This window comes from Schistocerca americana, chromosome 3, assembly GCF_021461395.2.
Source record: "Schistocerca americana isolate TAMUIC-IGC-003095 chromosome 3, iqSchAmer2.1, whole genome shotgun sequence".
NCBI lineage: Eukaryota > Metazoa > Arthropoda > Insecta > Orthoptera > Acrididae > Schistocerca > Schistocerca americana.
The window spans coordinates 147670819-147685997 of record NC_060121.1 but is presented as its reverse complement, the minus strand read 5'-3'; the positions used below and the strand labels follow the sequence as shown (position 1 = coordinate 147685997).

At 36.6% G+C, this 15179-nt stretch overlaps 1 protein-coding gene across 1 annotated transcript in view; it reads right to left on the bottom strand.

The window, feature by feature from the left end:
* The window catches only part of LOC124605316 (eukaryotic translation initiation factor 3 subunit A), a 62931-nt gene that overhangs the window by 14377 nt on the left and 33375 nt on the right, over positions 1 to 15179 (bottom strand). Inside the window, exons 14-15 of the mRNA XM_047136902.1 lie at positions 13704 to 13957; positions 10964 to 11427 (exon numbers count right to left, since the gene is read on the bottom strand). Of these exons, the coding sequence (XP_046992858.1) occupies positions 10964 to 11427; positions 13704 to 13957 (718 nt within the window). The remainder of the gene's footprint in view (positions 1 to 10963; positions 11428 to 13703; positions 13958 to 15179) is intronic.

Genomic DNA, 15179 nt, shown 5'->3' with positions numbered 1-15179 from the left:
ACTGTAAAGCACCTATTGTCCACGTTGCACTGGAAGTTAAGTGAGATGGATTACAACTTTTGAAACACTGCAAATGTGAACAATGAAGACTGACAGCCAATACATTACTTATCTGCCAATTTTTAATACGTTAAGTTTCATTCAATAGAATAACCCTTCGTTTACTACACACCACATCTTGATTGCTGCATTGTCACATGTATCATTCCCCAGTTTTAATTTAGTTCTGGGCTTTGGACAGGTACTATGGCAGTTAAATATTTAAATACCTTACTTACACTATTTGCTGGAGTCTATAACAACACTACAGTCTCACAACAAAATGCAAAAACACAGATTGGATAGAAACCAGAATGTACACTGACATGTCCTAGCAACCTACGGATCGTATTGAAATCCTGCTGTAAGCAGGACGTCAAACTGACAACAAAATCATGTACTGTACATCTACATTTGTCAGATTTACAGTAAACAAAGTTTGGGTGGTCTGCCAAAAGTGCTTACATAAAACTAGAAACACTGATGTTTAGCACAAGGAATAAGGCGCACTGAGGATCCAGCAGTTGCTCTGCAGTTAAATGTGATTTGTAAATGTATTTTGCAACAGCTAAATGACAAATACGTGTAAGTCTCAAAATTATTGCAGCAGACAAATGCGCCACAGGCCCTGAACAGCTGTAGTGATAAACATTCACAGCAAGACATGCTTCAAGAACTGTTGCAATCCACTGCCATCAAAGATTACTAACGACTGAATAGTAAAGACAGTACATTAATACAAAACCAGTTGTTTTCAATTTATTGTAAGGGAATAAGACACTTATTGAATAATAGCTTCAGAAATGAATGTAACTTAATTTATATAAAACTAGTGTTTATAAAGGCATAATGTAACACCCAAAATCTTTTGGTATTGGCTATGTCCCATTTGTAAGACCACCACATGACTATTGGCAAGGACCTTAAAAATTCACATTTGTGCTAAATGGGAATGTAGACGCAAATTCTGTCTGAAAATGCAAAGCTCTAAAACTGTATAATCCATGCTATTTTGTAGCACTTGTATCCAGATGAATTATTTTACCATTTATACTATGAAATTGCTTTCACATCGCCTAATTTGCAAATAGAGCTATTTTTGGTTCTACTGTCATGCTCAGTTTGTTGTCGGTGCTATCTGTAGCGTTGTCAAATATGGATAACACGGGTGTCAATCCCCCATAAAAGCTCGAAATCAATATTCAGCATATTTTGTAAAATTATCGAATTGAGTGAAAAAAGAAAATCTCTAAAAACACCTTAACTCAGAGTATTCTGTTCACCAATGGGAAAATGCTGTCCTTGACAACAGAGCCAAACAAGAAAACAAGCAAAGATCATTTCAGGAGAAAACTGTTGACATTTTTGCAAATGCAAACATTCCACAATGATAAAGCTTCCCAGTGACCCCTCCCCCCCCCCTCCATTTTTTACAGTAAATTTTAAAGCACTCACTCATAATTCGTGATCACGCATGCAGCGTTACAACCTTTGGATTTTTACGTCTAATCAATTTAAAAAAAAAAAAAAAAAAAAAAAAACTTAGCTGTAACTTTGACAAAAAAAAAAAGATGCTACATTTATAATGTTTCCTAGCTTCTGGTCTCTGTACATAGCTTATACATGACTTCCATTCCAGATAGCTTCATTTTTGTGATCTAGGACTTAAGGTGTAACACTATTACTTATGTAAGTATCAATATTTTCCTCTCAATACATATGGTATCAGTACAGATACCAAGTATTCAATAATTTCCTAACACCATACAGAAATATTGAGGGTACTGATATTGGAAATATTGGGGAGAAGAACCTTTCACTATTAGTTTAGTGACAAAATCAATGGGTCAATCCATATGAAGTGGTCCAGTGATGGTTGCTTGACCATTTTTTAATATTTTAATTTTTTATATGTGATTGCCCTATATAAGAGAAGTTCAAATTTTTTTAAAAATAATTTATCTTGCACCTTTACCGGATGGTGGCAATTTTTATTTGTAGACGCGCGATGATTTTTCAGTCTTGAGACATTAGTGAAAATTTGAATATACCATGATTATTTTTAGAAAAGTGTTCTCCATAACCTTGTCTATTACACAAAATACCCTAAATTCAAAAATAACCAGTCAAACTGATCTCCAAAGTTTGGTATCCAAATTTTCAAAAATCCACTTTTTAGGCCCAAAAATAACAAACAAGAAGTGACTTATGAGAGTATTTTTTCCTATAGTTAGATACCATACACTACTACTACTAGCCTCATACAGAGTAAGAACAAATGTTTCCTTAATTTTTTATGAATTTTTGAAATTTGAAATTTTTCATTTTTCGTGAAATTTTGGGTTAGTTATCTCAGGTGGGACTGAAAATAAAAATATAATTTTTGCATAGTTTGTACACCTATATGATAGTAACGTACTGTAAAAATTTCAACATTGATATCTGACTGAACAAAGATATGAATTTTTGAAAAGGAGGAAATAATCCACTTTACTCTACAACTGTTTGTGTAATAAATGCCCTGGTAAAGAAACTATTATTGAACTGTTTCACGAATATGATGAGGAAATGCCAGAGAGTATTACCTTCAAACAGTGGGTCACAACTGACAGGGCAGAAATGATAACAGTGGTTAAATCTAAGGAAGAGTACTTGGAATCTGTAATTGATAACTTACAAAAACTCAAAAGTCATCACTATGTTTCTAAAACCCAAAGTAAGTTTCTGAAGGACAATAAAGCACAACTTCAAGAAACTGAATGCATAGTGTTAGCTGATTTTGCAGAACATGTTACATTTGTGATTCAGGATGCAATACAAGAGTACCACTGGGTCAATGACCAGGCAACAGTGCATCCATTTATTCTCTACTTTAAAAATGAGAAAGATGAAGTTTGCAGTTCTTCCATTTGCATTCTAAGCGACTACTTGGAGCACAGCACTTTGGCTGTACATATGTTTCAAAAGTATGTAATAAATTACAAAGGTTGAGAAGCTGATATACTTTTCAAACAATGGAAAATCCAGGATGGAATGTAACAATACCAGAGAAGGAAAGCTGCTATTTGCCATATGGCGGAGATGCTGAGTCACGATTGGCACAATAAAAAGATTCACACAATTAAAGCTTTTGGCCATTAAGGCCTTTGTCAGCAGTACACACACACACACACACACACACACACACAAACGCAACTTGAACACACACATCTGCAGTCTCAGAGAGCTTTAATTGTATCTTTTTATTGTGCCTATCGCGACTCAGCATCTCCGTTATGTGGTGAGTAGCAACTTTCCTTCTCTGGTATTGATATACTTTTCAGATGGAAGTGGTAGTCAGTATAAGAACAAAAAGAATTTTTCAGATCTGTGCAACCACAAAGTAGACTTTGGGTTGGAGGCTGAATGACACATTTTTTGCATCTTGCTGTGCTAAAAATGCATGTGATGGAGTACGAGGTACAACAAAACATGAAGTAAGTAAAGCCAGCCTACAAAGACCAACCACAGACCAAATTCTCACAGTACAGGACATGTATGTCTTTTGCAAGGATAATATTAGAGGCATCACTTATTTTCTGATCAAGAAAGAAGTGGCTCTGCATATGAAAACAACACTTCAAACCAGATTTGAAAACTGTATAGCAATAATTGAACACGGCATTTTCACAAATTCCTTGGCATTGCAGAAAACTTAGTTCGATGCTATGTAACATCAGAAACCGAAATTTATGAGGATCATTGTATCAGTAAAATTACATCTCTGTCTTTAACGTTGAATGACATAGTGGCATGTGCGTATGATGGACAGTGGTGGCTTGTAGAGGTTGAGAGGTTGAAAGAATAAGTTTGGAAAACAATGATGTTTTTGTGCATTTTTACCACCCTGCTGGCCCAAGATCATCATTCAAGAAATCTACTAGTGACAAAGTTTGGATACCAATGAAAAATGTTTTAAGGAAACTTTCAGTGCTTGAACTTACCACAGCAACTGGGAGGTCTTATTCTATATCACAGAAGCTGTCTGAAGAAATGAGTGTTCTTAACATTCACCACAAGGTTTAGGAACAGTCGCATCTGAAAGGATGTTAATTGAAAATATTTATTTTAAGTGGGTCAAAATAATATAAATGTTAATTTGCGATGTTTCCACTTTTTGTATATAATTCAGTACCTTCCTTCAATAATAATTGGTTGTATCCCGCCAATATCACACATGAATAGGCAACAGCCGTAAGATCAGTTGTAGAGTAATGTGAATTATCTTCACATTTTCGAAAATTCATAACTTTGTTCACAGTCAGATATCAATGTTGAAATTATTACAGTACGGTGCTATCATATAGATGTACAAACTAGACAAAAATCTTATTTTTATATTCAGTCTCACCTGAGATAACCCAAAATTCCACAAAAATGAAAAATTTTCAAATTTCAAAAATTCATAAAAAATTAAAGAACCATTTGTAAGTGTTCTTGCTCTATATGAGGCCAGCAGTGTATGGTATCTAACTATAGGAAAAAAATAGACTCTCATAAATCACTTCTTATTTGTTATTTTTGGGCCTAAAAAGTGGATTTTTGAAAATTTGGATACCAAACTTTGGAGATCATTTTGACTTGTTATTTTTGAATTTAGGGTATTTTGTGTAATAGACGATGTTGTAGAAGACGTTCTTCTAAAAACAATCATGTCAATTGCAATGTTGCAAGTAACCCAGTGCAGAGAGATTCACATTTTTGCTAATGTCTCTGAACTGAAACATCGTCGCTCGCTTACAAAAGAAAATGGCCGCCATTCAGTAAAGGTGAAAGGTAATTTTTTTTAAAAAACTCTTTTGAACTTCTTAATTATAGAATAATCACATATACAAAAATTAAAATACAGGGTGATTCAAAAAGAATACCACAACTTTAGGAATTTAAAACTCTGCAACGACAAAAGGCAGAGCTAAGCACTATCTGTCGGCGAATTAAGGGAGCTATAAAGTTTCATTTAGTTGTACATTTGTTCGCTTGAGGCGCTGTTGGCTAGGCGTCAGCGTCAGTTGATGCTAAGATGGCGACCGCTCAACAGAAAGCTTTTTGTGTTATTGAGTACGGCAGAAATGAATCGACGACAGTTGTTCAGCGTGCATTTCGAACGAAGTATGGTGTTAAACCTCCTGATAGGTGGTGTATTAAACGTTGGTATAAACAGTTTACAGAGAATGGGTGTTTGTGTAAAGGGAAAAGTTCTGCACGGCCAAGAACGAGTGATGAAAATGTAGTCAATATAATAGAAGGAAACATTCCACGTGGGAAAAATTATATATAAAAACAAAGATTAGGTGACTTACCGAACGAAAGCGCTGGCAGGTCGATAGACACACAAACAAACACAAACATACACACAAAATTCAAGCTTTCGCAACAAACTGTTGCCTCATCTCCCTCTTTCCTGATGAGGCAACAGTTTGTTGCGAAAGCTTGAATTTTGTGTGTATGTTTGTGTTTGTTTGTGTGTCTATCGACCTGCCAGCGCTTTCGTTCGGTAAGTCACCTCATCTTTGTTTTTATATATAATGATGAAAATGTAGCACGCATCCAGCAAGCATTTGTTCGCAGCCCAGGAAAATCGACTCGCAGAGCTAGCAGAGAGCTGCAAATTCCACAATCAACTGTATGGAGAGTCCTACGAAAAAGGTTAGTTATGAAACCTTATCGTCAACTACCCGAGGCGATGGATCGGTCGCCAGGGAGCCCGTGACAGAGCACTTCATCACTGGCCTCCAAAGAAGCCCTGATCTTACCCCCTGCGATTTTTTCTTATGGGGGTATGTTAAGGATATGGTGTTTCGGCCACCTCTCCCAGCCACCATTGATGATTTGAAACGAGAAATAACAGCAGCTATCCAAACTGTTACGCCCGATATGCTACAGAGAGTGTGGAACGAGTTGGAGTATCGGGTTGATATTGCTCGAGTGTCTGGAGGGGGCCATATTGTACACCTCTGAACTTGTTTTTGAGTGAAAAAAAAACCTTTTTAAATACTCTTTGTAATGATGTATAACAGAAGGTTATATTATGTTTCTTTCATGAAATACACATTTTTAAAGTTGTAGTATTCTTTTTGAATCACCCTGTATTTAAAAATGGTCAAGCAACCAACTTAATTTTTATTGGACCACTTAGTTTGGATTGACCCGAATGCAATACCCATGTAGTATGAAGGGAACAAAATTCAGTAATAAAAATTTTGTATCATGTATAAGATATGAAAAAACATACCAGAGTTCAGCAACATGTACCAGTAATATTAGGTTTGTACTCACTATCTCGTGAAAGTGGCTCAAATATTTGTGTTGGACCATGCAAACATTGCATTAGTCCCACATTTTACCTTGTCGGTATGCACGCAACAGCATGCGCTACTTAACATGTTCCAAAATGCCGGATGTAAATGCCGGATGCAAACACTGGATTTTTCTGGGGTTCATACCTCAAATTCTACTGGTGATAGAAAGGTAGGGTCAAGCATTTTGGATAGCCCTTGGGCTAGGGACCATTTGTGCATCCAACAGAAGGCATGTCTTACTATAACAATCCTCCAGCACAGAGTCGCAGTTGAATATTGCACTCTTCCTCCAGCTTACGGAAAAGGAGCAAATCCATTGGTTCTTTTTGCATTGCATGTGGTCAATGATGCATCTTAAGGGGCCTATGGAGATGGAGACATCTTTTAATTCATGAGTAGTTCCTGCGAAAACCTGAAAAACAGTTTTGGGTACCACGACAAAGCCGTACATTCCAGGATGGATACGCACCAAAAACAGCTGAAATTTTTACGATATATTCTTAAGACCTCTATATCAAGCAATCCTGAAATATTCTGGATATCTTTATCAGTTTCTGAGATACAATGATCAAAGTTACCCTACTACAACCACGTGTAAAACACACTCACAATATCTTATGCAATGTGAAAGCGTGTTTATAAAGTTATGTAGCACGGAGAAATTTGCTGTAAAGTGCCTCTGTTATCACCAGAAGGCTTTCATGAACCTCATGTTGTAGTACTGAAGTGCATGCAAAATACAAAACTCGAAAATGTCCTCCTGTTTTAAAAATACTGACTGAAAAGTGGGGTACCGGCTGCCTCAGTTTACCTTTTTCAGCACCTTTTATATGCTGAGAGAGGAGATGGTAGCAGTGAGAAAGACACAGAAAAGTTATAAATAGTAAAATATAGCAGACGGTGGTGGTATAGAATGAGCAAAAGAGGTGACAACAGTGTGAGAGGAAGGGAGGGGCACAGTAGCAGTGGAACATAGCTGACAGTGACAGAATAGTCCTAGGAAAAGAGTGAGGGAGTCAGTGCCAGCTGGGCAAGGAACAAAGAGAAGGAGAAAGTGGAAGTGAGTGTGTGTGTGTGTGTGTGTGTGTGTGTGTGTGTGTGAGAGAGAGAGAGAGAGAGAGAGAGAGAGAGAGAGAGAGAGAGAGAGAGAGAGAGAGAGAGGGGGGGGGGGGGGGGGGGCGCAGCAGTGGGAATTAATGAATGGGATAGTAGCTATAGAGCAAGAGGGAGGTTGTGACAGTGAGAGGAGACAGTAGTAGTAGTAGTAGTAGTAGTAGTAGTAGTAGAAGAACAGAGAAAAGGAGACTGGCTGAGGAACAGGAGACAGTGACAGAAAGACACAGAGATAATGACAACACTCCGACAGCAACATTATTCTGTCAGTATTAAAAATTAGTGCTTTTTGTCTTAAGGAAAATATTGTAAAGATGGTATGTAATATATGGTACACGTGTGTTCCATCAAAGTTATGTCAAGGCCAATATTTTGTTTGCAACTGGAGTGTTTTTCCTTTAATCCTTACATTTTTATTTGATTTTTAGTTCAAGATGGTTCATGAGGATCGCACAATTATAGTTCACCTTATATTCTAAATGATATCCTTTCTGTTAAAGGGAAGATTAACAACGCACAAAACACAATGGATACTTTGTCATACTGTTGGACTCAACACTTTTGTTCCAATATTATCAGTATGTTAATGAAATTTTATGCACTGGTGTTAATACCCAACACTGTATTGAATCTGGTACTGAACATCCCTTAATAAAACGGGGAAAAAAGTTTGAAAATGGTCTGATATTTTGTGAAATGATTTATCTAAGAGTAGGAAATAAAATACATTATAGAAACTTTTGACACCTTTGAACGATGCTTGAAATCATGTACAGTAGCTGAGATACTCTTATGTTAGCTTGTGGTCACAGTGGCACTGAAAACAATCCGCAGATGCTGTCACCAGAGGTTGCCCAATAACATTGGCAAACAGCTCTGTCACAGTGTATATGACCTCCATAAGCTTTTGGTGGGATCAAGGGGAGCAGGATTCACTATCAAGGAGGTTGGAGTCTGTTCTAATGTGGCGATGCTGTACATACTTTTCTCAGTTAATGGACAACATTCAACAAATATAAGAGATGAAGAGAGAAAATTTTTGTTATATACTCTAGATGATTTGTGGTGGCACTGAAACGCACGATTATGAACACTCGGCCAACTTCAAATAAATTCAGCATAAAAGACATGCTGACAGTCCTTCAATGACAGTCATTACGCAGAAATGTGAAAGACGATGTAAATTTTACAATAAGATACTTTGAACAGGCAAAGCACTGCAAAGTGGAAACACATACACCATATTTGCAAAGTACCTCATATAACACAAACACCACCCTACTTGCACAAAAACACCAGTAATAAAAATAATTTGTAGACAGCTAATCCCCACCTGCCACAACCCAAAAAAGTTCCACTTCAGCAACTAAGCATCAAAACTGACATACACCACTTTCGTCACTTGAACACACAGTTTTTGAACTTACAGTTTCTGAACTTATAATCTAGTATTTCCGATAAGATTTTACCCGCATGACGTATTGCATTTTAAGAATAGTTTGCGGATGAAATGGCTACAAAGCCACAGAACATGCATAATGTAACATTCAGTTAATTATTGTTAAATTTTTAAGTTTTGAAAAACTTGTTTCCAATAAAGTAGCAATTTCAGACCATATATTCTACGATGTTTCCTGGTTGTTATGTTTCTCATTCAGAGGATGCCACAGAATTCTGCTTTCTTGTACTACACTTAAAAATTTATCACAATCCATGTTTTGCTTGGGGGAGTAGTGTTCCACTCACTGAAAGAATACAACTGATTTGAAATCTGCTGACTGTCGTCCAAACTCTGAATGTTTGGGCAGTGAGATGTATAGGCATACTGATTGAAAGGGTTGTCTGTTGGTAGAATGCACCAAAGTCATTGTCACTGTGATAGTGTAGTAGGGAGACCACTGAGTGGAATTCCACTAGACAAATATCCTCCAGTACTCTTTTAACATTATAGGATTCTAAGTTAAACACTGGAATTTAAATTCTCAATCAGCACCTTACTTCCTGTACATGATATTGAGCATTATTCAATGGCATGTCAAGTGTTCCTCTAATTTATTATATTTCTTTCATTTTAGCAAATCATTTCACAAAACACTTAGACATTTCTTTCTTCTTAATTTCTGGTCAGAAAACACGAAATATATTTGAATATTATTCTGTTTGCAAAAAATTTCACTTTTCTCTCAAATCAATGATTAAGTTTTTCTTAATTACCTTTACTACTTTCAAGCAATTAAACTTTTCAAAACTATAACTCATGCTGGTCAATTTTATAGCCAATTGTCCATTTTCCACTATGTTTGACTATTAAAACACAGACAAAAATCCACTGTGTAACTTCTAGAAAGTCTTGTTTTTGGTCCACTCCAACATTTGTGTAAAAAATTTGATTCCCTACATTCTCTACACAACAAAGCTTTGCATATATTCAGCAAAAATAGTAACATAGTAAGCCTGCAGAACTCACACGGCAGTACATTTTTGTAACATCCAGTTCCAGTAATTAAGCTTGCTGTCATGAAGATCAAAAAATTGTCTTAAACAAAGAATCAGAAGGTACAAGGTTTGACTAACAGAACTTGGTTGATTTCTTATCTGTGTTTGCTGCCTTTCCATGCTACTCTTTAACAAGATGGGAAAATGAAAGAAGATTACAGATTTAACTGAAAACCATAGAGAGAAGTAGTGGGAAATAGTATGATAAGAAGAGGGCACAAATGCACTTTCCAGCTGGGAAAGAATGCTCTGAAGGCTGTGCAAGAAGATACTGAAGGCTGTCTTAAACTTCAGAAGTAATTTTCCTCATACCTTCTTGGTGTTGCTAATGTAAGTTATAATGACAGATCATGAAAGAGAGTTGTAGGAAGCAGATATGGGAAGCAGCATACAAATCAATGCCAGACAAAAGGATGCAGACAGGGAAAAGAAGTAAGAAGCTGGAGAAAGGGGTGCACTGGAGGTGGGGGTGGTGGTGGTGGTGGTGGTGGTGGTGACAGGAAGTATATAAAACCACCAAGAGAAAAATTAATAGCAAAAATAAGAAAAAATGAAAAAAAATAATATTCATAACAAACTCTGAGATGAGAGAGAGAGAATCTATCTATCAATCAACAGTGACTGGAGGGCTAATTTCACAAATACAGTACGCTGTCTGTCTCTTCAAGAAAATACTACTGCATCACAACTAGTAAGTTATTCACTCTTTAGATTTATTTCATGAAGTTATTAATATTTTAGTATGCATACAAACAAATTAATTAGCTACTGATGTCTTAAAATTGAAGTTTCAGATTCAAAATTGACTCATTGAGCTCTCTGAAGATGCAAGTAATTAACCCTGAAGTTCTGCAACAAAGATACTACAGCGTAATGACACATAGTAATCATTTAGTTTGTCCTAATTTAGAAGCTACTTAATGATAAACTGCCAAAATCTGCTAAATTGTTGTTAATAAAAGCAATATTACACTCACCATTGGTGTTCTTTCCAGCGGTCTATCACGTGATCGATCAAGTGCTGATCCTCTTTCTCCAAATCTATCTCTATCACTACTGAAGCGATCTCTATCACTACCAAATTTGTCACGTGCACTACCACCAAATCCATCACGATCTCTGTCAGGAAAGCGATCACTTTCACGCCCACGATCACCAAATATTTCATCTCTACTACGCCCACGATCAGGAAATCTTTCACTGTCACGGCTGCGGTCTCCAAAACGATCACTATCCCTTCCACGATCTCCGAAACGTTCATCACGACTTCGATCAAAGCGGTCATCAGTGTCCCGTCCACGATCTCCAAAACGTTCCCCATCACGACTTCGGTCCCCGAAGCGCTCTCCATCCCTGCTGCCAAAGCGGTCTGGTCCATCTCTATTTTCAACAGGCTCTGCACGTCGCCAGCTGCTTCCTTCCATTTCTCCTCGCAGTCGTGCTAGAAAACAAACATAGTTTAAGAATTTCTTTTTAATAAACAAGCTTTTCACAATAGTAAATTTTTTTCTTTTTCTACAAAAAGTATCACCATTTTCATGAAACTTGAATCTAATGACAATACAAAACTGATATAACACCTGTCACCAGAAAATATACTAACCATACTAACTTTTGAAATTTAACAATGATAAATTACAACAAACCAGAACAAAAGTTTATCAAGTTCACACATGACATGTTAGGGAGAGAGCAAAAGAAAGCACGCTTCTCAGCACTAACTTTTTTATGATATTTCTGTGTCTACATTGTTTCACCTGGATAGTGATTTTCAATAACCCAAGGAATGAGTCTTGGTCTAAGGCTGTCACAGCACATCGCGAGCCATCATGTAGATTTGTCTGACACTGCCAACCAAGCCAAAGCATAACTTGGGCCATAACATTTCATTCAAAGGACTGTGCCCATGTATACCTCGGACTGTGATGTTTTACAAGGTGCGTGAGTCAACTATTAGTTGAAACCTGGACTGGTTTTGTATGAGAATAAAGTATGAACGTCATGCAACCAAACCCTGAGCAGGTGTTGTCAGTTTCTTTAATTACTTTGAGAGAAACAGTAGCGAACTAATAGCTGCTGTCACGACTAATTGAGCTATTTTATGCTGTAGTTGAGAGATTTGTGCATGTATATGTTAGACTTCGCTGTTTACTTCAATTATGCTACAAATGTGTGTCATTTTTTAAGCGAGTAAGAAATTCTGGAAGCTCTAGAGGAAGAGCAGAATGAGTCTGGATCAGAAGGAGAAATATCTGAGTGGAGAAGTTTAAAGAAATTAGTGGACCACCCTACAAGAAAGGCACAATACTGGCTCAAGAAACTGTTCCTAGTGTGACTACCAGCAATAGGATTACAGGACAATACTTACCTAATTAAATTCCTGCAACTGCGAAGATGAATCTTGGGTCTGTAAAATTTGTTCAGAGAAGCCAACTGGCAAAGCAAGCAGGAAAGAAACAAGTTGGTATTGCACTGATTGTGACAAACTTATCTGCATGCCAGACTGTATGACTTTTCCATACAAAACACAGTTACATGAGAAATTGGTTAAGAACTCACCTCGCACTTTTCTGTAGATTAATTTTTGAAAAACATTAATTTGCAGACTCTTGAAGGTGTGAGCAAATTATCCTTCAAAAGTATTTCCAAAATTTCAAGAAAAAGTATTAAGTGATGAATGCAAAGATGTATTTCAGCTCCCAACATATCACTGCTGTAGGGGCCGTGAAGACAAGACTAATTACAGCACACACAGAAGCATTGATGCAGCCATTCTTCCCACACTCAATATGCGTTTGGAACCGGAGGGTACCCTAACATGCTGGTACTCCCAGCTGTGCATATCAAAGTGGTTTGCAGATATTGACATGTATTGCATAAAAAAGGCTTCAGGTGAAGACTCATCCCACAGGCTATTGAAAATGTTTATCCAGTTGAAGCCGATATAGCAATTAGAAACATTTAAACTAATTAAGACTAATTTTAATAACAAAATACACTGAGGTTGCTATGAATATTTTAGTATTTAAGTGCAATTCACAAAGTACTCATAAGAAATGAAAGCATAAAAATAATAGTCTAAATGACATTATGTTGAGATTTAAAGAAATGTAAATAGTAAATAAAACCAATATGCACCTGTTAATGTAAGGCCATAGTTGGTATTGGAGATTTTTTCTGTAATAAGTAGCTATTTGAATAAAAAATTAAGAGTCGTTCTTTGCAGCCTTGTACTATGTAGTGTACCAAACAACAGACGACAATCCACAGATTTTGTGAGTTATCTTGACACTTCAGACATTTCTAGCAAGACACTGCACATCACAATGAAAATAAAATCACAACAATCTTTCAGTGAAAAAATTGCAGATTTTCTTGAAGTTAGTTACAAACTATCCCCAAATGCTAAATAGCAGTTTCTTTACATTCACTTTACAGAATCAAAAGAAGCATATCCTCTTTTTTCAACAAAGTCTGAAAGTATTTTATTAAAGAAGATATTGTAAGAAATGCCTTCTATGTGATAATTAATTGGGTATAATCCTAGATAATATAACCTACAGGCCACAGAACTTTTAAAAATTGCTTTATCTGGGGAAGGTGGTGTCAAAATCAGGAACAGAAAAAGCAAGATGTACATCAGGTGGAATAATTGGTCTGTTATTTCTTCCAGGAAGATTTACTAATAGGATGTTCTGCCTCAATTCAGATACTTACAAGACCTCCAGACTTCTGGTTTTGATGGAGTTGATGCTGCAGCTAAAGGCGTCCCACTACTGCCACCTTTACGCCAATCAGTAGGCATATCCCTTCTAGGTGGGCCATCACTGACATCATTAATTGGAGTAGAAGTAACAGGTCGACGCCATGTTGAACGTTCCGCTTCCCTTTCCCTTTCCCTCTCTCTTTCACGGGCCCGCCAGTCCGCTTGTTGTTCCGCTTCACGTCTTTCAGCTTCAAGCTTTTTCCTCCTATTTGAATTTTTTTTCTTTTAATTACATTTATTAATTTAAGGAAACACTACATACAAACAATTAAGACTACAAGTATGTGATGTTTTCAAATAAAACATACATTAATCTTATATAAAAATGTGCAGTCTACTGGTATTACGTTTGCACTAAAAAACTTTTAAGTTAAAAAGATAAGTATAGTCGAGTCAGTATAAGAAAATCCCTGACAGTTGCAGTGGTCTGGACACGGCATCCCTGCGTGCCTACCTCAAATGATCATGTTAACGCAATATTGTAAACGTCTCTATTGCAATGCCTCAGTGTTGTCACAGAACCATCGATGGCTACTGTTATCTCCTGCAGCCATTTGTGCTTCACAGCTGACAGCTAGCAATAGTGCTAATAGCTGCCGAGGATCTTCCTGCGCTCACTTACCTATGAGCTCGAACTATTTTTCAGCAGAAAGATGTCACACATAAGGTGAACATAATAGTTTAGCCTTGTTTACTAAGCTCATTCTTCTTTTTACATTTCTCGACTTTTTGATATTACTGTAGTCGTACTGGAAGATCACAATAGTGGTACATTTGTGAAATTTAATCCACAATTCAAACTTACAAGCATTTAATCTGTGTTTCATGAGCTCAGTGACAGCGTGCCTGACCCCTACAAATCAGAAGCTATGAGATTATTATTATTGTTTCTTAAATAAAGGAATGGTGAAGAATGAAAAGACAAATGATGTAATAAACATTGAATAAAAATAGAACTTCGGATGATGGGTAAACTGCATATACACAAGTAAACAAGCTGACACAAGAAAAGTGTGCAGAAGCAACGACAAAGTGTACTGCAGACTGTTCAAAGACGAATGATGGTCTCAGTTACAATGTTATTCACCTTCCTAAAAATGGTATTCACACTGCGACACCACAAATAGAAGCCACAGTAATGCAATGTGTGGGGAAAAATAGTCCTATAAATTGTTAAATCTTAAAATTAATTTCTAACACCACAGTGACTTCTTTTCAAGGGAAAACTTATGAAGTCAAAGCACTGACTAGTGATTCATGCAATGAAAACATATGCTAGATTCTTGTAACAATAAATGAATTGAAAGTGCACTATTTTTTTCCCCTCCTTATGTCAGAAACAAGGATACATTCCATACAGGATAAGCGGCCAAATTAAAAATAACTAACTGGTACTGGCTGAAGCAATGTCAGCACATTAATTATAA